General features: G+C 43.1%; 1 protein-coding gene across 1 annotated transcript in view; it reads right to left on the reverse strand.

Annotated features, from left to right (window-relative positions):
* LOC107123983 (protein kinase C alpha type-like) overlaps positions 1-26236 on the reverse strand; it is a gene marked incomplete at its 3' end in the record, with an annotated part of 233819 nt that overhangs the window by 28358 nt on the left and 179225 nt on the right. The window contains exons 4-5 of the mRNA XM_015427353.1: positions 14030-14141; positions 8587-8715 (exon numbers count right to left, since the gene is read on the reverse strand). Of these exons, the coding sequence (XP_015282839.1) occupies positions 8587-8715; positions 14030-14141 (241 nt within the window). The remainder of the gene's footprint in view (positions 1-8586; positions 8716-14029; positions 14142-26236) is intronic.

A 26236-nucleotide genomic window follows, 5' to 3' on the forward strand; every position in this document is an offset into this window, starting at 1 on the left:
TTCCTCATCCCACCAAGTTTCTGAAATACCCACAATGTCTATTTTCCCCTCCAACACCAAGCACTCCAACTCCCCGATTTTACCTCGGACACTTCTAGCATTTGTATAGAAACAGCTATAATTTCCCATACAAGTTAAGCCTGCAACCTTCCTCTTGCTATCTCGAGACCTTGTCAGGCAGTCCATGTCACTAAGCCATGGTCTCAGTGAACAATTTCAATCCACCTCCCTGTAGGAAAGCAACAGGTACCCCCTCATCTCTCTGAGATGAGCCAACCCGAACGAGAGACTTTTCATCTCCTGTCGGCTTCCCCCCAATATTCAGTTTAAAAACTGCTCTGCCACCTTTTTGATTTTAAGCGCCAGCGGCCTAGTTCCTTCTCGGGACAAGTGGAGACCGTCTTGCCTGTACAGCTCCCTCTTGTTCCAAAAAGCATCCCAGTGCCTAACAAACTTGAAACCTTCCCCCCTACACCATCGTCTCATCCACGCATTGAGACTCCTGATCTGTGCCTGTCTCTCCAGTCCTGCGTGTGGAACAGGTAGCACTTCTGAGAAAGCTACCTTGGAGGTCCTGGACCTAAGTTTCCTGCCCAGCAGCCTAAATTTCTCATCCAGGACCTCAGGACTGCATTTCCCCACATTGTTGGTGCTGACATGCACCACGACCACTGGCTCCTCCCCAGCACTATCTACCAGCCTATCTAAAACACGCGTAATGTCCGCTACCTTCGCACCAGGCAGGCAAGTCACCATACGGTCAGTACGCGGGTTCACCACCCAGCTGTCTACCGGCCTAAGGATCGAATCACCAACTACCAAGAGCCCCCCTCCCACCCTGCCCAGGGATGGTTCCTTGGTGCGAAAGGATACCCGCTCACCAGCTGGGGGAAGAGGTCCCTTCTGAGGGCACATTTCCCTTATCCTCAGTACGGTGCCCTGTTTCTCCTTGACCCTCATGCTCCCTGATAGCGGCGGGGCTGCCAGATCCAGAGTGGGATCTTCTTTGCCTTAAGTATTTCAGGCCACTTTTCTCCCCAGAAAGACCCAACATGCCATAGAAAAAAAGGAGAAACTAGAAAATTACCAAAAAACCCGAACAACCAAAACCAAATATAAAACCAAAGAAAACACACATAAATCTGGGCTTGTCCAGGTTGGCTAAGCTGATATATCTCAGGTGTTAGACTGCAAACTCCAGGTTAACAGCCAAGGGCCAAGAGCGCTTTTGTTCTTGCCCCTTAGCTTCCATGCAAAGACATGCATTTCTGGCCCTGCTCAGGCTAAATACCTACAGGAAGAGGAGAACAAAAGTCAAACCAAATGAACATCAGCTACTGCTAGCTTGCTGCCAACAATTAACTTACAGATAGTGATTCCAGATAAAAATGTAAGAGAATGGCAAAGTTGGTCCCCCACCTTTGGGCTTGACTGACAGTTAAAACATTTTTTGTGTGATTGGTAGGTTATAGCTGTATATGAGCCCTGACCTGGATAGCCCGATCTCATCAGATCTTGAAAGCTAAGCAAGGCTAGCCCCATCTAGTATTTGGATAGACAACCTCCAAGGAATACCAGAAGTGTGATGCAGAGGAAGGCAATGGCAAACCACCTCTGAAATGTCTTTTGATTTAAAAACAAGTTTAGCTCGCCACCTAGTGGTGCATAATGCTAAAATAGCTAGAACTTCTGGATGTCAGACAATCTTGCGATTTCCTGGCTATATTACACACACACTGCATAATAATAATAATAATAACAACAACAACAACAACAACAACAATCTTCTATATATTTAGTCCATCAGGGTTGGATTGTATATATACTGTAAAACATTTTTTTTGGGGGGGAAGCATCTATTTTGATATTCAACAAATTCATCACAGTCTTTTTTTGGTCTCTCCACGGATCCCAACTGCAGTGCTTCTATAATCTGCACCTTCTTAAACATGTAGTATGATAGTAGAAGACCCTGCTCCTCTCTATAGACTTCCCCCACTCTCAGTTCTGAAGAGATGGTACATCATTAGGAACAGGAGAGAACAAGCATGTTGCACAGCTACAGTAGCAGATGGGGGAGGATGAAATACAAGCAGCAGAGGCAAGCAGAAGGGGGAGAGGCAATCATCTACTCAAAAGTCAAGGTTGTGTGACACTATGCCCATTTTCTATTGCATTCCTATCAACATGAATATTACAGTCCCAACATAACTACCTCCTCTTGCCTTAGGACATCTGACAAAGTTAGATTATGATGATTTGCATGGCAGAACATTTTTAAAAGCAAGCAGAAGTCTGATTCAGCCTCCTACAGAATTCCTCACTATGTAGCATGAAGTGCTAGGATCAGCAAAAAAGGCCACAAAAATAACTAGAAGAAAAGGAGCATTATTTTCACATTCACCAACCCTCACTTTTAGCTCCAAGTGGAAGTCAGTAAAATGCAGATTAAAAGGGAAATGGCATTTCAAAATTAAGACAGAATCTGAAAATAAAATACAATATAAAAGATGCCAATATTGACTCTGAACAAGAGAACTAAATAAAAGTAAATGATGACCAAATAAGAAACTTGCTGAAGACCAACAAATCACAAGGTTTTACTTTATGTCAGCCAGTCAGTCTTTATTGTGGCACACAAGTCATACAGTAGCAGAAAAAACACTGTTATTGAGTTAATTACCTAGAGTTAATCTCTGCATACATCATTCATCCCAGTCTATCTAACAGTTTAAGGGTTAGAATCTGAGTAAATAATACACAGAACATTTTACTTTAAGTGCCCCACAAAGAAAAACAGATTCAAGAAAAGCCATGTGAACAATGACTGTGTGTGTTAAATGCTGCCAAGTCACTTCTGATTTATGGCAACCCTTTGAATTAATGCCCTCCAAAATGTCCTATTGGCAACAGACTTGCTCAGGCCTTGCAAACTGAGGGCCGTGGCTTCCTTGATTAAGTCAATCCATTTCATGTTGGTCTTCCTCTTTTTTTGCTGCCTTCAGCTTTTCCTAGCATTATTGGTTTTTTTCTAGTGACTCTTGTCTTCTCATAATGTGACCTAAGTACAATAGCCTCAGTTTGGTCAATTTAGCTTCTAGGGAGAGTTCAGGCTTGTTTTGATCTAGAACCAACTTATTTGTCTTTTCGGCCACCCACATTATCTGTAAAACTGTCCTCCAACTCCACATTTCAAATGAATCAACTTTCTTCCTATCGGCTTTCTTCATTATCCAACTTCCAAACCTCTACATAGTAATAGGGAATACTATCTTATAAATTATCTTGATCTTGGTTGCTAGTGGCACATCTTCACATTTAAGGATCTTTTCCAGCTCTCATCATAGGGTTCTCAAGGCATGAGATGATCAGAGGTCACTAGATATCAATATTTTATAAGTGATAAAAAGAACAGCTCAAATTGAGTAACCAAAGCTAGACCACCTATTTCTTTGAAATAGGAGCTTCTCTTTACAAACCAAATCAAGAAGTATATATCAGAACTAAAATAAAAGTGTGAGTAAAAACTATTAAAGTCAGAAGTGCAACAAAAGAAGCAATATTAGGAAAACACTTTAGGATGCAAATTAATCCAACTTAATTTATTTTCATCAATTAGGTTCCAAATTTCACACCTGCTTTCCTATCTGATGATTAAAGAATATGATGACTAAAAAACAGAAATTTTAAGAAATTAAAATACAAGAGAGAGATTCCAACTCAGTAAAGCTACATATAATTATAAAATGCCATCTTCTCTTTTTCCTGTATCTGTATCTGAGAAAATACCACAAATTTAGGAAGCAAAGGAAATAGGGCAAAATTCTCTCTAAAAACAACTGCTCTGCTACTCAATAAACCAACCTGCTGATTACAAAAAGAGAAAGAAACACTGTCAGACTACAAATATCAGCTTTGCTGAATACAGAGAAAAAGAAGGAAATCCATCCCTATATACACAATAGCCAGGTTTACCAAGTGCCATCACAAGTATATTGTTTATTAAAAACTGACTGAACTATAATGTAGTGTTATCCCTCATGGCTCCTTATACTTCTAAGGACATATGCATTTAAAGTTTATGACGGACTCCAGCATGAACTAAACCAGAGAATCATGATATGAATTATGTGCAATGAAATGTCATTTCATAATGAAACAGACAGGTCTCCATGAGAAACTGCACACTCCTTAATCAAGGGCTCATCTTGTGACTCCATGAGATCTCCCTAAATGAAGATCAAAATGGATGACCGGTGCTTGTGGGACAATAATCTTACATTCCATTCCCCTCAGGAGGAATGTAATGTAACACTGTCCTGCCTGGTAACCTAAATAGGTCCGTAATCAGCAGTAAAACTTAATCTACATAAAAATGGTTCATCACTGTGTCTTATATTGATGGATATTAATGGCACATTGAAGAAATGAAACAACCTTCTCAGTTATGCCAGGAAAAACATCATTCAAAATATATTGGACCTTATTATGATCAGACAATCCCATCTTATTTTCAAGAACAGGGGCCAAGATACTTAAAACAAATGTTTGCATAAAAAAGGGCAATAAAAGAGGACATGCGAGATTGTTTCAATACATTTTAATTTACACAGGCAAAGTATAGCAGAGTAGGCGACCTTTTGAAATCTGCCATATAGAACTGCTGATGACATGATGTTAAATCTGGCCAAAGAGAAGACTCTACGCTGTTGGGAATTATCTGATCCTCTGGCCTCCCCTGGGCTGCAGCGCTCCGGCGCGGGCCCCGGGGAGGCAGTGACAGGCATACTGTGGCCTCCCCTGGGCCTTGATTTCCAGGGTGTTTATATGACATGATCTCTCACCAGTGTACTACATGCCAATGACTGAAAAGGAGCCTACGTGAGTGCCTCAATCTGACAGTGAAGCATCTGTTGTGAGGGTGACCTCTGATAAGGGGAAGTGGAATGGGACCCCTGAGAGGATTTGAGTGACAGTCCACCAAGACAGGGAACAGATATTGTGTCCTGCTGTGTTTAATTTTCTGTACTGCAGGTGTCAATGGGCATTGAAAACCTTGAGAAACTAGTTGCAGGGGGCTCATCTGCAGCTGAGTGTATGGGAGTATGGCTGTGGTGGATGCCATCAGCCCCAGAAGATGACAGTATGGAGCCGTAGGTGTCTGCAATGGAGTGCCCCTAGATGAATGACTAGGTTTCTGTCCAGGGGTGGAAAATCCTTGGCTAGAGAGTAGTTTAGTATTGCTCCTATGAAGGCCAGCCTTTGAATGGATTCTAGCCTGGATTTTTGGAAAGTGACTTATAATTTGGGTTCATTTAAAATGTTCAGGATTAAAAGGTCATTTGATTGTAGTTTTGGCTTGGAGTCTGCCACTATTACCCAGTTGTATAGGTAGGATTGGATTTTGCACCCTAATTTGCACAGGTAGACTATTACTATGAGTACTACCTTGATGAACACTCTGGCACTATAGCTAAACCGAATGGCAGGACTATGTAATGCAGGAAAACTGCCATATTGAAAACAGAGGTACTTTTGACAGTCTGGTCTGATTCTTAAGTTGAAGTAGGCATCTAATAGGTCTAAGCTTACAAACCATATGCCCAGACCTAGTAGAGAAAGGACATCCGAGGTGGATAACATTCTGAAATTTTTATTATCAAGAACTTTGTTTAGAATTGTCAGTTCAAGCATCAGTCTTATCCTTCCTCCTCCTTTTCTATGAAGAAATGCCTCGAGTAAACATCTGTCTATTGGGAGCAGCGCCAGACATGGGGTTTTTCCCCATACAGAGTCTTATAGGCTCAAGGCTTTGTCATGTGTAGCCTTGGAAGTTAATTGTCTACATACTGCACGCCTCAAGACATTATGCTCTTCACAAAGATATAAGTATGGTCGTCTGTGTGGGGGATTTTTACGCGCAAGACATGTATTTCTTGAAGAGCACTGTTGAGGCCATATTTTATGCAAAGCTGTTCACTGTAATGTCTTCCTTGTAATTACTATAGTTGAGCTTGCCAGAGCAACAAAAAGGTCCAAAGGTTCTTCCACACAGAGCTTCAGCAAGGAGGAACCTTTCTCCACAGTGGCAGAGAGATAACTTAGGGAACGGCACTCTGTCCCCTCCTTTTATGCTGGAAAAGGCAGGAAAGCAACATGGAGGAACAGGGGAAAGTGCCCTCTAGAGTTTCTGAGCTTCAAAATCTCTCTGTGGCAGGCCTAAGCATGCACAGTAACCCTTGTGGGACTACACAGATACAAGAAAAAAAAATTAACTTAATATTTTTCCCTGAACAATGTTATCTGAGGCCAGTGCCTGACCCATCCTCGGCTGAGGCACCTACTACTAACTTGGGGACTTCCACAATGCTGCAGGGACTTGGCAGGACCCACCTACCTCTCTCATACAGCCACTGTCAACTCAGCCAAGATACCCAGGAAAGGACCCTGGGCATCAGGTAGCTGCAGCAATTGTACATGGGCCTTGCCACCCCCCTCCTGGGCTCCAGAGCTTCAGGTGCCAACTGATTACATCATCTCCTGGTCCTGGGACAACAAAGACGATGCTGGGGAAGAGTGAGCCTCAGAGGCCACCAAACCAGCCAACAAGCATGGAGGTGGTCAGCAGAAGCCCAGCCTGGGTGGAAGACAAGTGGGACCCAGCAGTGCAAGAACCTGGGTGGAGCCAAGCTGGGAGAGCCTGACTAAATGCCTCCCAGGAACTGGAGAGTGAGACAAAGAGGGACAGCCACAAAGACTGGGCAGGAGACTGGGGGGAGTAGTGCTCCAGTCACTGGTCCATATAATGGCTCAAGCCACAGGGGCATGGCCAGAGAGGTGGGGCTGTGACTGATTGGCAGGAGGAGGGAGGAAGCATAAACAGGTGCTCCGTAACCAGGCCAGGGATGAGAGAGAGAAAGCATTGTACTGCCTAGACAAGGGCAATGCTCTAGGAATGGGATGGTGGACTTGGGTGATGCAACTCTCCCCCCTCTTTCCTTCCTGGGGAGACCCCAGCGAGTTAATACGTCATGACAGCTGAGGGCCAAGGGGCAGTGCTGGAGAGGGAGGAGCCTCACAAATATATTATCAATTTCTAGATGGATTGTATTCCACAATCCATGCATGTAAAGATCATGGGATCTCCCATCCTGGAACTGTTTCTAATCCTGGGAAAGTTTATTCCCAGGACTGAGGGAGATGCATATGCTAATGGCTAGGCAGTAGTACTGTGGAATGGGAAGGGGGCCAAATTGCTCCCTTCTTTCTCTTCCATAAACAGAGCTCTGCTCATGCAAGAAGGAAAAGGGCAATCTCATTCCCTTCTCCCTCCCTACTTAGCCACTAAACCAATACGTTGATTAGGACACATAAGTTTCCTTGACCCCAGAAATAAACTTTTCCAGGATCATAAGTGGGGTTTTTTTTGGGGGGGGGGGGAGAAGATCCCAGAAAACTAGTGCTTTTCTGCTGCAGTCTGCAGTATCTAAGCCAGTGCTATTAAACATTGTTCCTTGATTCTATACCCTGAATCATCCACATATTTAAACACAAAATATTTGTTGACTGTAACAACACAGTCAGTTTGACTATATTAAATAGACCTTTAAATCTTTCTATCCATTTCCACTTAATTGGGATTGACTTCCCCCCCAACATTAAGCAACAGAATGAGGTCTGAATACTTATCTCTACATTGCAAGAGGAAAGTAGAAATGATATTCCGCAACATTATTAGTGCTTTGCAGACCCTAGTGAACCTGCTCATACCTATTTTTTTCCTAGTTAACTTGCAGCTTTCTTTTGCATAAGAGCATCTGAAACATGGTTGTTTTCAATTAGGTTGCAAGCAACACATATCAGCTCTCGTACATTCTGAGGCCAAGTATTTCTTCACATTTTCATATGAGAAACTGTAATATATTACAAGTAATGCAGTATTACATATTACACATACAATACAGGAATGATACTCCGAGGGCAAAAAACAGCCCTGGACTTAATCTAGCTTTGATTTTTTTGGTTAAAATTGACTCATAAACTTCAGAAGAATCACCAGAATAGTCTTCACAAAGCAAAAAAAGGATGGGTAAAATCCATTAATACTAAGGAAACTAAAGTACAATGAAAACCCAATAAATCAGGGGTAGGGGTACATTGCTGCTCTTTCCTAAATTTGCTTTTTGTTGTGAACAATTATCCTGAAAGTTGTTCTGCAAATCCTCCTATCCTAATAAACAGTAAATATTAGACACAGTTGAAGGGTGAAACGGTTGTCTGACAGGTGGGGGTGCAGGATTATTCTATGTCTGATCTTCATTTCTTATGCTTTTAACCAATAAGACTGAAACACATGAAAAGATATTAAAGTATCAAGTAAAATGATGTTGGTCACAGTCAATATTATACTTCTGTACTGTGTTTACCTAGTAATTAACATACATGTGCTATGTTTAGGCTTGCCTTTGCCACATATACCATCTGAACTGATATAAGTTATTTAATACAAATGAAACTGAAACAACTGTATTACAAAGCCAAGAATATGCCCTAATGAGGCTTGCTGCTTCTAGGCAGCTTTCTTACCTGTGACTTCTAGCTTGTCAGCAGTAACTTCAGCCTTCAAATAGATCCTCCCTCTTTTTTCTGTGTGATCCATGCCACAAAGACTTGGGACATTTATCACACATTGTTTGTGAACATTCATATCACAGGCTGCAGATCAGAAAAGAAACAAATAAGAATCTGTTGTATTGGCAATGGCTGAGATCTCAAGGAATGCAGTAACATCCCATTGCTACTTATGGCAAGGGGCAGGTCCATCCATCTGACATCTCTTTAGGTGACTGTGAAAAACCTGTGAGCTCACAGTCCACAGAACCCATATGCAAATAGTTTTTATTCATTAGCTATACAAAAAACTTTCTACGCCTGACTATTTGCACATGAATGCCAAAAAACAAACTGGTAGGAAATTATTTTGTGCAAAAAAAAAAAAAAGCCTGCCCAAATGAAAGCATTAAGTAGCCCTTTCTACCCACACCTTTGTTGAAACTTGAAACTTCTGTTGCTTTCTGTTTAAAAAGAAGACATCAGAGAAGAAATTCAAATTTATTATTTACTTCATTTATACCCCTGTGCAAGATGTAGTCTGACTCAGAACCAAAGAAAAACCCCACTTGGCAAAGCCAATAGGAAAGACTCTAGTGGCAACAGAAGATGAAATGGAATTTCTGGATTGAAGACCATAATTCCATGCAAATTAGTATAAAAATTGATAAAGAATTGTGTAGGAGATTCTCAGAAAATACAAGAAAAACAGGACAAGAAAAAATGACATAATAGCAAGAGGAGCACAATTGACAATGTCAACACTTGTGACATAGAAGAGACTAAAATTCTCCAGAGTACAGAAAGATTGTTAGGTAGCAGCTGACATCTAAGTGTAAATTATGATAAAATTTAAACTAATAAATCATGGAACAGGAGATTCTCAGAGAGGAGAGGGGAAACAGGAAATAAAACAATCCAATTGACAATGCCAACACTAACAAAAGGGATGGAGGTAAAAGACGATGAGACTAAAATTGTACACTGCACAGAAAGCTCATTAGATAGTAGCTCACATGTACGTGAAAAAATAATCACTTAATAATTATAATGCAGTGATGTGCATACAAATGTTAACTAATCAAAATGTGAACCAAACAGCCCTGTTACTCAATGTTATTACTGTATATACTAGGAATAAGGCTCGTTGTGGAAATAAATAAAACGAGCTCTGAAAAGAGGCCCTGGCCCTGAGCACTCAGTGTCAATTTGCTGCAGTGACCTCAGCAGGGTATAATGACCCAGAGCTTACCGTTTTATCCAAGGGAACTGATCTCTGCCATCTGAAGAGCAATTGTAATTCTGAGTGATCTCCAGCCTTCCGCTGGAGATTGGCAACAATGGTTCCCCAGGAGGAAATGGCTGGTCTGGAGGGCAGAGTCTATGGCATTGTACCTGTCTGAGGACCCACCCCTCCTCAAACCCAACTCTCTCCAGGCTCTACCACGCAAATCTCCAGGAATTTTCTAACTCGGGAGTGGCAACCTTATCTCCTTCCCAGCCAACCATCACCCTACCATTATCTGCCCCTCTGACTTCAGCTTTCCATCTCCCCCACTCTGTCTGCAGCAATTACCTAGAAAAAGTACAGTCTTTATCCAAAGTGGGGACCAAAGCAGCTCACATCATTCTCCTCTCCCCTTTTTGATTTGCACAACAACCCTGTGAGGTGCGTTAGGCTGAATGTCTGTGAGTGGTCTGAATCACCCAATCAGCTTTCACAGGAAGAATCTGGATCTGACAGACGCTGCTCTGAAGTGCTAACTGCTACATCACACTGGCTATGGGAGGGCCACCTCAGCAAGGTATAATGATGCCATTTTCTCCAGGGGAACTGATCTCTGCCATCTGGAGAACAGTTGTAATTCTGAGTGATCTCCATCCCTCACCTGGAAACTGGCAACAATGGTTCCCCAGGAGAAAACGGCTGGTTTGGAGGGTGAGGTCTATGGCATTGTAATTATCTGAAGTCCCAACCCACCACAAACTCCACCCTCTCTAGGCTTTACCCCTCAAAACTCCAGGAATTTCCCAGATTGGAGGTGGCAACCCTATCTCCTTCCCAGCCAACTATCAACCTACCTTTATCTGCCCCTCTGACTTCAGCTTTCCATCTCCCCCACACACACCTGGAGCCTCTACCTAGGAAAAGTACAGTGTTTCTCCTCCTCAGTGGGGACCCAAGCAGGAGGGGAAGCGACCTCAGTAGGGTATAATGATACAAAGTCCACCCTGCAAAGCAGCTGTTTTCTCCAGGGGAACTGATCTCTACCATCTGGAGAGCAGTTTTAATTCTGAGTGATATCGAGCCCTCACCTGGAAATTGGCAGCAATGATCCCCCAGGAGGAAATGGCTGGTTTGGAGGATGGAGTCTATGGCATTGTACCTGTCTGAGGTCCCACTCCTCCTCAAACACCACTCTCTCCAGGCTCCACCCCTCAAATCTTTAGGAATTTCCCAACCTGGAGTTAGCAATCCTATCTCCTTCCCAGCCAACCAACAACCTACCGTTATCTGTCCCTGTGACTTCAGCTCTCCATCTCCTACCCCCCCACCTGAAGCCTCTACTTAGGAAAAGTACAAATATTATCAAAAATAGATTTCACCCAAACAAAACATCAAAGTGCAGGTTTACATTCTGTTCAAATATTCAGACAGCACCTTGTCAGTATCACAATCACTAGTCCCATGGGACTCTAGTAATTTACCCATTTCGAACACAATCTTTTTCAAGGACTGTGATGTATATAAAGGACATAAAGGTAAAGGTAAAGGTTCCCTTGCTCGAAAGCCAGTCGAATCCGACTCTAGGGTTGCGGTGCTCATCTCCGTTACAAAGCCGAAGAGCCAGCGCTGTCCGAAGACGTTTCCGTGGTCATGTGGCCGGCATGACTAAACACCAAGGCGCACGGAACGCTGTTACCTTCCCACCGAAGTGGTCCCTATTTATCTACTTGCAATTTCTTGCTTTCGAACTGCTAGGTTGGCAGGAGCTGGAACTAGAGACAGGAGCTCACCCTGTCTTGCGGCACCCGGGTCTTGAACCACTGAACTACTGACCTTCCACAGCCTGCAGTTCAGCGTCTTAACCACTTGAGCCACCGCAGGACATAAGGTGCAATAATTTCTCTTTGTGAGCACAAAACCTCTTCAGATAGCAGCATATTTTCTATACTGATATATATATATATATATATATATATATCAGTATAGAAAATATATCAGTATAGAAAAATATATATATATCAGTATAGAAAAAATAAAAAGTGCAAAATTGATTTACCTTGAACATACATCTATTATACCCAGTGTTTTATACTTCTGCATATCAGAGAAGGCAGGGGGAAGCTACAGAGGCAGCTGGGAGGGGGCTGGGCTGCAGGAGTGTTGGGAAAAATTGGTCCCCCCCTCCCCAAAGGACCTATAGCAAGGTCTGAGTTGGGTCCAGGGGAGGGGTCTTCCAGTGGGAGGGAGCCTGCTGCTCTCCCAGGTCTCCGTTCTTTGTCTGGCCTCCTGAATGGTTTGGGGTGCTGTTGATTGTTAACAATGTCTTATTCCATTTCAAGGATGCAGCTCAAGTTGGAAATGACCTGCGATGTTAGCATTGTAAGCTCTAGGGATTCTCATCCATGCATTAGGGCCACTGGAGATGGCATTCCGAGGCGTGCAGGTCTTTCATCAGCCCATGCATGACATAGCTGCTGATTGTTAACTATGCCTGGTTCAGTTCTAGGGTAGCAGCGCAGGAGCATCACTGGTCACCGGGCATGGGGAACCACGCAGGCATCGACTTGGTGCATCAGGCAGTGGCTCAGTTGAGAATACTATGGCTTGATCATGGTTTGGTCTCTGAGTAGAGCACCCGACTGAGGCCATGCTTTGGTCAGGCGTTGGGCATCAACTTGCCTCATCAGGTGGAGGTGCAGTTGAGGATAGTATGGGTTGGCAATGCTTTGGTCAGCTGAGCTCACTAAGGGTAGAGCATAGCATGCTTTGGTTGAATCGGCTGGGCTATGCCCATGCTTTGGTTGGATCAGCTGGACTACGGTCATGATTTGGTTGGATCACTTGGACTACGGCCATGGTTTGGTCAGATTGGCTAGTGAGGCACTCTTAGCATGGACCATAGGTTGAGCAATTTCATTTGGTTGAGCTGGATGGAGTGGCATTCTTGGCGAGGGGCCATCTGCCCGGGAAAGGTGGATGTTGCAGGGCAAACAGTGACTGACAAGTTGGGTAGGACTATGGAGAACATGGGGGCCTCTGGATACAGCATCTGGCCATTATCGGTTGGAGGCCCTCTTCAGGCCTGATGGCGTGCATCTGTCTCCATGGGGCATGGAGATTTGGCTTGGCTACAGCTGTAAGAGCGTTGCTGGGAGCCGGGCAGGGGGACGCTGCCTGGCTCTTGTGGTGGTATCAGCATGGGGCCGGATCTGTTTTAGGAAACTGGCATGTGTGCCGCTTTCCTGAATATGAGGATCACCTTAAGGGGTCTTGGCATGAGGGCTTTATGTGAGCAGGCCAGCTCTGAGACTACCAGCATCCCCCTCATGCTCAGATGGCAGGGGAGACCACTTAGGTGCGATCGCCTGTGTGGACTCCCAGCAACTTGTCATCCCATGGTTCTCCCACCCAAGCCATCTGGCTGGGGGAGATGGGTACATCGACTGGCACCAGGTCAGCCAATGGTGTGAATCTGGGGGGCCCATGCTGTGCCAATGCTTCTTACAGCTGTAACCAATATAGCTGTGGCCATTTTATTCCACATTTAGCCAAAACTTGTGTATGACTGGTGTGCAGGATACAGTCTGGGCTGACCTCTCCCCCCTCCTAAGAGCTGGGGACACGAAAGACTCTGCATTTACAGATTCTGTAATACTGCTTGGGGTGCTCACTGTATAACACTTCATGCTTTTGTGGACTGCCAAATATAATCCCTTATGGTTGCTCTGCCGTATTACCTTCACGTCATACCATGCCACATGACAACATGACACAGTGTCCTGATGCCCATGGTAACATGTTTGGATGTGATCAAAATAAAGCTGAGAAGTAATAAAAATGGAACAATGTCTAATCAGGAAATACAGAAGACTATAGGGAGCCCAAAAATTATATTTAGTGCATTTTTTAAAAATGGTATGGGTTTTACCACAATGTTTCAAGCGCAACTGCTGATTTGATATGGTTGTTCTGTTTTCCAGTAAGTTTCCACTGACATATTTCTATAGCAAATGCTGTGCTAGAAAGGGCACCATTAATTTACACTACGAAATTAGATCGATTTGAAATGAAAAATCATGCCTGTAATTAATAGTAAGTGAAAATATTTTACTGCCACAAGGAAGGCCATTGACTAATGGTTTTTATTGATTTTAGGAGTTTGTTTTAAGAACATTTGAAAAACGTACTTACTGTCACATTTCATTCCTTGATGTATAAGTCCATAAAGTAATGACCCACAATGGTCACAAAATGTTGGGCTTCCATATGTGTGGATTTTGAACTTGTGCTTGCTTCTGGGGTCCTGAAAAAAGGAGGAATAGGAATAGAGTGTATGACATAGAATTCCTCATATACTGTTGAAAAAAACCACCAATTTATAGTAATAGTAATATTTAGTAATAGTACCACCAATTTATGAAGAAGCAAGCTGCCATTTCATTGCATAAGACATTTTTCCAAGGAAAATAGTTGCTCTCACCTTTCCTAACAGGCTTAAAACACAGAATAAAAACATAACATTAATGCTGATTTCATTGGGATTTTCTGATTACACTATAATGATGCAGTTTCAACCTAGTATCATACACATGTGGCTACCCTCTTGGGTGTACAGTTAATATGGAACCACAAGTCTCAGTTCCCACATTACAAATACATTGCACAAAATGGTTCCTGAAGTACTAACTTTGGGATAACAAAACCTCTTTTTGGAGGTTTGCATACTCCAGTGGATTGCTTTTTAATACACTCAAAGAGCTTACTACAGCTTGGTGCTGTGTGACTCCATTTCAACTTGTCATGAGAATGTTTGGTCACATGCCTAAATTATGCTTTATGGTTTTCAAGATGAAAGTGAATGTTCTACTTCAGTGGGAGCTTTAGATTCTATTTTTTTCAGTGTGGCAATGATATGATTTTCTATTTGAATCCAGCGTTTTCACTTTTTTTTGGGGGGGGGAGATCCAAGTCTCTCTTTTTGCCCAGCATTTGGACCCCCATCATAAACATACCAGAATTAAAAAGGCAAAGCTTCTCACAGTCCCTTAAAAACTAACAAATTTACCCAAGTTCTAGAGCTACAGCAATGTCCTCTGATGCACCCTCTTGCCCTCAGTTTCCTTCGAGCTGCAGCCCGGCCTGGGTGCTCCACTGGCCAGACACCCTCACTCGTCCTGCAGGCCCCAGACGGGGCCATGCCACCGCTGCTGAGCCGCCACCAGCCAGGAGCCACCACCAGCCAAGAGGAGGCCCAGGCAGACATGCGCTAGCTCGACCCAGCCGCCTGGAAAGGCACCAGGGGTGGCCCGTTCCCTCACGCCTCCCCCGTGCGGTCTGTGGATGAGGGGAGATGACAACATGCAACTGCGCCTCAGGCCGGCCGGGGAGCTGGGCCCAGCCTGTCCCGTCACCCCGTGGCAGGGACAGACGAGGTCGGCTGGCTTGGCCTGCCAGGGCCTTGAGCGCATGGAGGGAGGGCTGAGGAGAGGGGTTTGTAAAAGGAGATGTGGGCCTGCAGCCACCCGCCTGAGCCGCAGGGAGCGGGACGAGCCTGGTCCGCTTGCCCCACTGGGGCCCCGCTTGGCCGGGGGTGGCGGCGAGAGTGGCCAACCTAGGTGCCTTGACCCGCTGAGGGGGAGTGTGGACTGCTTCCCCGAGGTGGGGGGTGCAGGAAGTGGATGGTGCCCTGCGCCCGGCTCACACCCATTGCAGGGAGAGGGGCAACTCTGGCTGGCTTCCCCCGCCGCCGCCTTAATCGGGTGGGGGTGCCGGGGGGACAGACGAGGCCAGGCGGATTTGCCCACTGGAGCCACGACTGCGTGGCAGGAGGGCAGAGGAGAGAGGGCTGGGAAGGAGACGCGGGCCCGCAGCCACCCACTGCAGGGAGACGGATGAGCCGGGTCCCCTTGCCCCACTGGGGCCTCGCTCAACTGGGGGTGGTGGCGGGAGCGGCCACCCCAGGCACCTTACCCGCTGAGGACTCGACCCTGCGAGGGGGAGTGCGGGCTGCTTCCCCGAGTTGGGCCAGGCACCTTGGCCCGCCGGAGCCTCGCCCGTGCAGGGCAGGACAGCCAGCTTCGCCATGGGGGGGGGCAGATGGAGACGTTGACCCACACCCGTGGCCAGGCTAGCACCCCATTGTCTTCAGTTCCACAACAGGCATTTTTCCTAGTATAATATAAATACAAATCGGGATAGATCTAAAATATATGTTGTTTATTATTTTTCCTTATTATTTCTCTGCCTTCTCAAGGTAATTGTAATTACAAATGCCTTGTTAAAAATGACAATGAATGAGTCGGGAGAAAAAATTATCTTTGTTTTTATACAATATGTTTAATATGGATGTCCCAGATAAATTTAAATATTTTGTACTATCCTTTTTTCTATTTCCCACCTTCCTTTTTTGTATCCTTAATACTCTTTTAAAATAAAAAATGGGTAATTATTTAAACAGACAGGTATGGATCAGTATCAAATGGTGATGAGCTGGCAAAGTAGTATATTTAAACTTCTGCAGGAACATTGTTTTGTGTGGTCACCTGAAACCCCCAGGTCCTACAGCACCCAAACCTGATCATGTTAAATCTCTATAAGAACTCTGTGTCAATAGCTCATGCTACTGTTTCAGAGTCAAAGTCTTCATTAGTACAGTCCTATATCAGCGCAAGAACTTAGCAAAGTTTCCAAACATCACAATGAATAAGAGAAAACTTAGTTCCTGCACATAAATTAGCTTATAATTCAAAGGGAAGTGTATGTTAAAGTAATAGATAAAATAATTAAAATTCTACAATACGTATGCATAAAACTTTAAGCTATCAGTACCTGGCAAATTTTACAAGCTGTCACACAAAACTTCATAGTTCTGTGCTAAAACCAGTGGATTTTTGTCTATAAGCAATATTCTAGCATACAGACTGATCGACTGAGATACCTACTAAGTAAGGGAACGATAAATCTAGAACGAACCTCTTGATATAAGGGGCAATGAAGTAGGACGTGTTCCATAGTTTTGATCTCACCTGAACCACAGGGACATAGCCTTTCTGCCTTTGGAACCTTTTTGTATCACCCATCCAAAACTGCAGAAGGGAGTGCTTGACATCTAGCCAGAGAAAATGCCTCCCTGTGACTGAAAATTTCCAACTGGGAGAGTGTATAGAAAAATTGCTTTCTGGTTCTATATCCACATGCCTTCTCCTGTGATGTCTTTTGATACCATGCTGTCTCTGTTTCCTGTTGCAGGTCAAATGGTCCAGGGCAGACCAAATGGCCTGAACTACCTCAATAGCCATACCATATAACCACACATTCTATCACACCTCTAAGTGGAAGATCCAGACCTGATGGCTCCTGGCTCCCCCCACACATCCAACGCCATGTATACAATGACGAAGCTATGGAGTTTGGATCACCTGACTGCAGGAGGGGCCTCCAAACTTCTAGCCATTCGTGTGTTGCAGCTATGGCAACCAACAATTGGGCACACCCATGCCCACTAGTTATTGGCTGATGGCCACAGCTGATTATGAATGGAATTGGGCTATAATTGATTGATTCCTATGAGAGGGAGCTCTATGCTCTCAGCTCTCCCTTCTTGTCACTGTCTGTTTTATTGCACCTGGAAATGCTGCCTCGTGAGAGACAAAGAGTTGCTTTGTGAACTGGAGCACATGGATGCAAGGATGGGATTTCTCTTCAAAATCCCTTGGTGTCTAATTGGACTGTATACCTTGGACACTCTTGGAATATGGACACTTGACTGGTAACTTTGAATATCTTTAATGTGTCGTTAAAGATAGGTTTTTCTTGTTTTCAGTAATCTCTTATATAGTCTGTTTTGCGATGCTCTGTACTGAATAAAAATTATTCTTATTTCTAATGGGTCTCTGATGTTGTAACTTGCATTCCAAGCCTAGATCTTGTAGCCTAATGCTCCCCACACATGCTACCTTGGTAAGAGTGTGCATCTCTATATTGAGTTGCTAATGTGTTTTGTCCCAGATGCCAACTAAGGGTTTGGAATCTCTTCCTTAGGAAAGGCAGGGACTAGAGAAAAGAGGTTCTGGTGGCAAGTTGTTCTGGAAACCTGAGGAGGTATAGACCATCTCGTGGTTTGTTGTTTAATGTACTGAACAGTACAGGATTCCCTCCCATTCCTGGACTGGCTTGGGTGGGCAAAAACCTGTACAGAGAGATAAAAAGATCCGGAAACTAGGTATCTAGAGCTTTCCAAGGATTGGAAAGTTGGCAACCTCTCTAAATCTGCCTACTGCTCAATATCCATCACTCTTTGCTTTAAAACGTGCTTCTTCCGCTCCAAAAGACAGTGAGGGGAAAAGTCCAAACTCATCAGCTTGATCCTAACTGCCTTTAGCCATGTAGATAGATAACTTTCCCGAAGAATCAAGGGAGTTAAGCCTTGATGACTGAAATTTAGCTTTAGCCAAAGGTTAATGGAGGCAAGGTACACCCTAACCTCAACTTTTACCATGCCTGTCTCCAAATGCAATTTACATTTGAAATGCAGCGGGGTAGTTGAAGGGCTGCTCTCAGGAATTTCGAGAGTACCCAGTCCGGAGGTGTAAAACAAGAAGATGGTGCCTAATCATGGCCCCATATGAAAGTTGAGCCGATGTTTTAGCTTTAAATGGTTTAAGAGCAGCTAGAATATATTGACCACCTTTTGTTTGTAAAAATTTAATTATATTATGAGCAGATTTTTGTCCAGAATTGGCTACATAGTTACAATGGGCTTTCCTTGAGCCAGAGACATGCAATATACAACCCCTAAATACTTAAAGCTCTATCTTATGGCTGTTTATGGTCTTGCTCTATCTTATGACCATTTATGCTCCATACCCAGGTTTTAGGTCTCCTACCAAATGTCATAATTTCTTTTTTTGGGGGGGGGGGGTTTTGGGAAATATATTACTAAATTGTCCTTGCTACAATATTGGGCAAACACCCTTAGTATTCTTTTAAGTCCTACTGAAGACCTTGATAAGATTGAAGTGTCATCTGTGTACAATAACATTAGCTTAGGAGGGTAGAAATCTAAGTCACTTAAATATCTGACCATGTTATTGATATAGAAAATGAAGAGCAATGGAGCCAGAATACAACCTTGTTTGACTCCCTTTAAGGTTTTAATTGGATTCGTGAGATGCCATTGCCTATTGCATCTAACTTTGAGGGTGGTAATACGTAAGTAAAGAAGCCTGCGATCTATTGATGTTACTTCTATTTTCATCCATAATTTAGTCCTAGAAATGGAGTCAAAGGTTGCTTTCAAACCTATGAAAGTAGCATAGAGTGAAACTGAGCTTTTAGATTAATATTTTTTTTAATTAGATGCTGTAAGATCAGGCAAAAGTCTATAGTGGCTCTTCCTCCCCTAAAGCCAGCTTGCTCTTCTACAATTAGATCTTCCTGCTCTAGCCAGCTCTTAAATTTATCCAGTAAATGTCTGGAGCATTTTTGCTAATTTGCTAATAATACTGAACAGACATATTGGCCTATAATTAGTGGGATCATCCCTACTCCCCCTCTTGAAAAACAGAACTATAATAGCCAGGCCCAAGTCCTTAGGGATATGGCCAGAAGAGTCAATGTAAGTAAAAAGTTATGCCAAAAGTGGAGCCCACCACTCTATGTTGTTTCTCAGGAGCTATGGAGGAATACAATCTGCACCAAGGAGCTTTTCCCCTTCTGAATTGGCCAATAAGTGATTTAACCTCTCCTGTGGATACCAGGGGCCATTTAGGCAAGTCCTCTGTCATAAGAAGAGTCCTTGTACATCTTCTGGAAATATGTTTCCCAGGTGTCTGACGAGATGAGGGAGTCCAAGGGGGACGAGTCCTTAAATGCATGGCTTGAAATCATCCACCAAGATGCTTCCATGTAGCCCTCATTTCATCTTTCTTTTTGCGAGCAACCAGTTGCTTGTAAGATTTCTTTTGAGCAAGAAGAGATAGGTGAGCTGCCATTTCCAGATGCATTTTATAGATATATGGAATACAGAGATGAGAGCTTTTTTTGGTTTCAATACAGTCCTTGTCAAACCATGGCTTTGAAAATCTTACTGCTCTCTTAGCACATAAGCCAGCATCACATACCAAAAAAGGTTTCAGTCTCTGAACAAGGGATCCCAACTTGGGTTGGTTACCATAAGGGCTGACTGGCACATCTGTAGATTCTCTTTAGCCAAGGCCTTCTTCAACCTTTGATCTACCTGGGAGGACCATTTAGCTTGACAGCCCACTTGTTCTGTTGGTGAGACATGAATAATAAGTCGGGTCCTGAGGTAGGTCTGATGAGATGGTGGAATCATTTGTAGCAGAAGAGGGAGAAGATCACCTTCCAAATAGGGTAAATACTTGGAGATTTTCCACAAAAAGGTAATAAGTTCCCACTGACTAACATATAGTCTATAGTGCTAGAACTTGAACCTGCCATAAATGTGAACTCACCAGGATAGTCTCCGATAGTGGGGCCATTCAAAATATGAAGGCTTAGCCTATTAAAATATGACAGCTTAGTTGATGAAGGCTTAGCCTAACCATCGATGAGCCCGTAGGGCTTTATGATCTGCCAACCAACATCTTCTGGTGGTTCCCGGCCCCGGGGCGTCCATCTTGCCTTGACTAGGGCCAGGTTTTTTTCAGCCCTGGCCCCTACCTGATGGAATGAGCTCCCATATGAGACCAAGGCCCTGCGGGACCTTTTACAGTTCCGCAGGACCTGAAAGACACAGTTCTTTCACCAGACTTTTTGTTAGGGCAGCGGGAGTCCCCCCTTTTCTATTGGGCCTCCCCCTGAGTGGGTCGGATCTGTATCACTATCTAGATTACCAAACCAAAATAGATTGCATCTGGGAGGCTTTGACCAGAATCTTTATCATAGTACTGTTGTTGCATTTTATTAAGGTTTTTAATTGTTTTTCTTTGCATATTCTATATTGTTCACTGTATCTGAGCCTGCTATGTGTGGAGGGCAGGATACAAATCCAATAAATAAATAAATAAATAAACTATTTTTATAAGACGAAGACTAGCATAATTTGATCTTTTATCCTTAAAAGAGTGCAAGAAATAGGTGCATGTTGGGTCTTCCTCCTGGGCACCTACAAACATGCTACTGTTCGAAACTTTCTTGCTGAAACATTACTTCTCTTCAAATTTTTTACTGAAATGCCCCCCTACATACTTGTTAGAGACTTTCTGTTTTTATTATCTGAGTTCTTCTTCTCAATTACTATTTCCAAGTCATAAAGAGTGAGCCATCACACACTAAAAGGGAGGGCTATCTGGCTGCAACATCTCCCACCCCATTGATAGCCAGAGTAGTATCTGATCTGTGTAAATTTATTTTCTTGTGCTAAAAGTACAAAGCATAATGTTTGATAGTTTTACCGGCATACTTTGTATCAGGCTCATAGCATATTAGGCAGAGAGGTCCATTATTTGTGTCTGAAAGGAATTCGAGGACTTTTTTAAAAATTGCAAATAAATTAGGTCCCAGGAAGACATCTTTGTTAATTCATAGCATGAAAAAAAACTGACGTCTGTAGCAACTTAAACACTAATTTATTATCTCTCACGGTCTCAAAGCCAAAAATCTACATCAAATCCACATCACATAAAAGATAACAAAGGCATGATTTTCTAAATTCCTGATAATTGGTTAATTAAGGGTCAATTAAAGAATTCAATTGACAGGCCACCTCTGCTTCCCCAAAGGAAGAAAAAAACAACATATCACCCCAGACTTCTATGGATATACAATATGGCTCTTTACATTTATTCTCCAAACCACAACAACTCCACCTTCCAGACCAATTTATATTTTAACCTTCCTTAAGACCCATGTAATGTAAAGATGTCTTCTGGATAGGGGCCACATTTGATTTATTTTTCATGGTATTAGTAATATAATCCTTTGGATAAATGACTTCTTAAATCTCCAAAATAATGGCTATCCAGATTGGGGGACTGTTTAAAATACCTACATGGCCCTCTAGAGGGAGGCAGAACAACATTATTGTGACCCCAGAGATAGTTTTCAAGGCAAGAGACATTGAGAGATAGCTTGCCATTGGCCTGCCTCTGAGGAGCACCCAAATACTGACCGGGGCCAACCCTGCTTAGCTTCCAGGAAATGACAAGATCAGGCTAGCCTGGGCTATCCAGGTCAGGAGCAGAACAATGTATAGGAAAGTCTTAAAAATCTATTTACTTCATATTTTGTAAACGTTTTATTAACATTTATTTACACCTTTCACACAATGGGACCACAAAAATGTCTAAACTTTTAAAAATTGTGTGCAAGAGATATTTCTTAGAACATAAAAAGCCAAATAGTTGTTCTGTAGCCTAGGCAGTATATATGTCCATATTTAGATGGAATAAACCTACCCTACACTACTCGTTCTAGTTCACATATTTCTGTGGTTGCTTTTATGTACGTTTTCAAATGGTCTGGTCAAAAGGGCTCTTGCAAAGCTCTCACAGGGAGCAAGGAAGACAGTGTCACATTTAAAAATGTCACAGAATCTCTACCAATGATCAGACTACAGCATCCTCTTCCAATACTGACAGCTCCTTTTTCAACCTTGTCTTGACATTGTGTGTGGGGGGACTTCACACCTAGCCAAGCAAAGTCCTACATTTCCCATGGAGAATTGCATCACTGGTTGTTCCTCAACCCCCCTTAAAAATCCAGCTAGTTTTTTAAAGGATATATAGGGGATATCCCACCCAAAAAACATACACAACGTTTTATTTATTTAATTTATACCCCACCCTCCCTGCGGGGTCGCTTCCTACTTAGTGACAGTCCACAGCATCACTCTGTAAAAACTCTTCTGAATAAAAGTTACACATGATCATCTACTGTCTGCAGTAAGGCCCAAGGCCTCTTAAAATAATTTTAAATTACACTGAAGTACTGCAGGTTATTGACTCCTCAAAAAAGACACCTTTGTGCTCAGCCATCTATTGTCCCTCATTGTCTTGAAAAAATTTTCCACTAGGTATTTGTGGGGGTGATGGTAAACACAGTCAACACAGAAGCAGAAAAAAGGACTGCAGACTGCTTATATGTTGGCTATGTCCATATCAGACTTTCCCCTTAAACCTGAGAGGTACCCTATCATGGACATTCAACTACCCAAATGATAATTTTTGCTATTTTAGTTTGTACTAATCTCAAAAGAGTAGCAAGACACAGTGCTGAAGTTTTATTCCTGCTCCCACATGATTATTTCTATGGATGGAATACCTGCAGTGGGAGAACCTTGCACCAATAAAAAGAGAGACAGGCCAAAACATGAGTGACAGGCTGTTCGAATAGAATTCTGTCTAGAGAGTCGCTTAAGGAATGACAGTTGGGAACTGACAGTTGAAGAAGAGACAGTTAAGCACTGATTGTGGACTGAGAAGGAGGCAAAAGGAGTGAGAGGATCAGAGAGAATCCCCATTCAAACCAAAAAGAAAGAAAAATAATGCTTCTAGTTAAGAGAAATAATCCCTGCCCAGTGAAAAGGAGGATAGCTCTTTAAAAAGGAGTGATCCCTGATCTGTGTATATATATTTGGGGAACTTGGGTGTATGTTCCTGCCTTCCAGACTTTAACAGTCAGTGAAACTCAGAAACCTATGCCTCTCTTCTCAAAGTTGCAAAAGACTTTTCTGAATAGCAGAAACACTTACTTGTTGGCAACAAATTATCTGGACTTCATGTGATTATAAAGTTACTTCAGTTTTATTATCAGTTCACCTAATACATCCTACCCCTGATTTCACCTGAATTTTCTACTCTAAGTTAAATAAAACATTATGTTTATTTTGAACTTTCAAAAGCCTCTTGTGTGCCATTTCAGAAGCTGAATATAAGAAGGTGTCACACGGGCAGGAAACTGCGGGGGGGAAGCGTGGCTGTTTGCCCCAGGGCAAACTAACACGCAGTAAAGCGATCATACCTCCTGTTGAGGTTCTGTGGAGGAACCGTGGAGCTTCCGTGGCTACGGAGAGGCGGATAAGAAGGTGATTTTGTCTCTTTCCTCGGCTCCCAGGCTGGCCCAGCATCAAAAAATATATCTATTAAAGTGACTGGGTGGGACAGCCACTGACTGAATAAGAAGAAAACAGATAAGAAGAAAGCAGATATCGAGGCTGCTCAGCAAGAAAGAAATCCTGCGTGTGAGTGAGGGAAGAAGGTGAGATCACCATATCAGCACTAGTAGCTATGGAACAACACATTTCTCCTGCTTGTTTATTGCTGAATTAGCCTCCTCAACATAGCAGGCTGTAGAAAGGCCTGGTTGGAAAAGATGAACAAGAAGACTGCCTATTCAACAGTACTACCAAAAGGACTGCAAGCTGTATCCTTGAATGCAGCAATAATTTTATGGTTGGATCTTACCAGCTTTTCAACAGTCAAAAAGAGGGAGAAAGAGGCTATAATGGAGATGATAGTGTTAAGGTTGCCAACTCTGGGTTGGGACATGTCTGGAGATTTGGGGATGGAGCTGGGGAGGTGAAGTTTGGGGAAAGGGGGGAGCTCAGCAGGGATGTGATACCACAGAGGTCATCCTCTGAAGCTGTCATTTTCTTCATGGGAATTGTTCTCTGTATTCCAGAGATCAGTTACAATTCCAGGAGTACATATGGATAAGATAGAAACTGCAGTAAAGCAGAAAAGGTGATCAAATCCAGGCCAGCCTTATTCTCCAGTTATTATTTCCTAAACCACAGAAACATGGAAAAGAAGCTGTTTTGAAGACTGCTACATATAGCAATTAACAAGAGATCTAACTTAAATGCAGGATCTTAACTGTAACACATTGACATTTTGCTAGAAGGTAAAAGAAACATCTAAAATGCTGGGACAATCCATCAGCAAGCAAAAGCGTAACAGACCTACCAATACTTCCAGAAATGCCTGAAAAGTCTGTGGATTGTGCCAAGATGCCAGATGCTGCCATTGTGCCCCCCCCCCAAGCCTGTACAGTTTGACATATGGCTCCTACAACAGTTGTTCAGAAGTACAGATTAGCACAAAGGAAGATAATATAGGCAATAGCAGCATGATGAAGTAATATATTTAAAAAGCAACACCTAGGTGTTACCGGAAAACTACAGTAAGATGCTCATCATATACAAATTTCAGTACTGTACATTCTAATTGGCTGGGGGGAGGGAATACACTTTACTGAGCACACACAATAATGGTTTTAAAAATTTCTGCTAATTCATGGTAATCTAGATAACTAAAGATAAATAAATACTAGGCCAAGTTTCCTGTTATTTCATGGGAATGAGAAGTGCATTACTGACAATGATAAAGGGAGTAATTATATATATCTTAAGTGCCTTAAACTTGAATATCGTCAAATTACACATATTAAATTGAATCACAGACCACAAAACAACATTCACAATTAAAAAGACTAGTAAACAATGGGGTGCATCCAGTCATCTGTGATCCTTGCACATGCATATTTCCAACTTTCCACTCCCCTAGTGGCCATTTCTAACACCAGGAAAGTTAATTTCTGGAGTCCTGGAACCCACATGGTGTAATAGTCAAATGCTGCAGAAAGGAGGGAGGCAAAATATCTCTCTCCCCTTCAGTGGAGCTCAGGTAAGGGAAGAGGCAGAAAAACATGGTTGCACTTAGTGGTAGCTGTCGTTCATCGACATCTTCTGTGCAGACACACATTGGAATAACTAGTGAGCTGCTCATCGAGGAGGAGAGGTGAGGGACTCACTGGAATAATGCTTGTAGAACTGCTTTGCCTTCATCGGCTTCTTTTCTTTCCTGTCGATTCGATTCATAATGTCTTATGAATGTTTCTTCAGACATCCAGGTAGCAGCCTTGCAGATATCTCAGAGGGAAACTCTTCGATGAAAAGCAGTAGATTATCCCAGCGCTCTTGTGGAATGTGCTGTCAATGCTAAAGGACAAGGCTCCCCAGCCGCTGCATAGCAAGAGTGAATGGCTGTCACAACCCCACCAGGAAATCAATTGTGATGATGTAGCCTTACCCTTCTTGGGCCCCCGATAACTAATAATTTAAGGTTTGTCTTTATGAAACGGTTTAGTTCTATCCCTCCTTTATTACCTGGATAGTGGGGTCATGAGTCTAGCCAGAACCAAAGACAGAGACCACTGTGGAGCTAAGAGGGGTGTAGAGGAAACTATGTTAGCCAAGCCCTTTATGAAGCACTGGGATAATTTATGGGTGAATACAGGCTTCAAGGAAATGAGCAAGTCTATCTGGCACACCAGGACCCTTTGGAGGCAGTCAGTAAGAATTTTAGTGGCTGACCCTGGTCTTTAGTGGCTGACTCTGTGGGATTTTCTGTCTAGGATTGCTCTTTCTTTTTGGGA

This window comes from Gekko japonicus, unplaced genomic scaffold (genome assembly GCF_001447785.1).
Source record: "Gekko japonicus isolate JY-2015 unplaced genomic scaffold, Gekko_japonicus_V1.1 scaffold1912, whole genome shotgun sequence".
In the NCBI taxonomy this organism is placed as follows: domain Eukaryota; kingdom Metazoa; phylum Chordata; class Lepidosauria; order Squamata; family Gekkonidae; genus Gekko; species Gekko japonicus.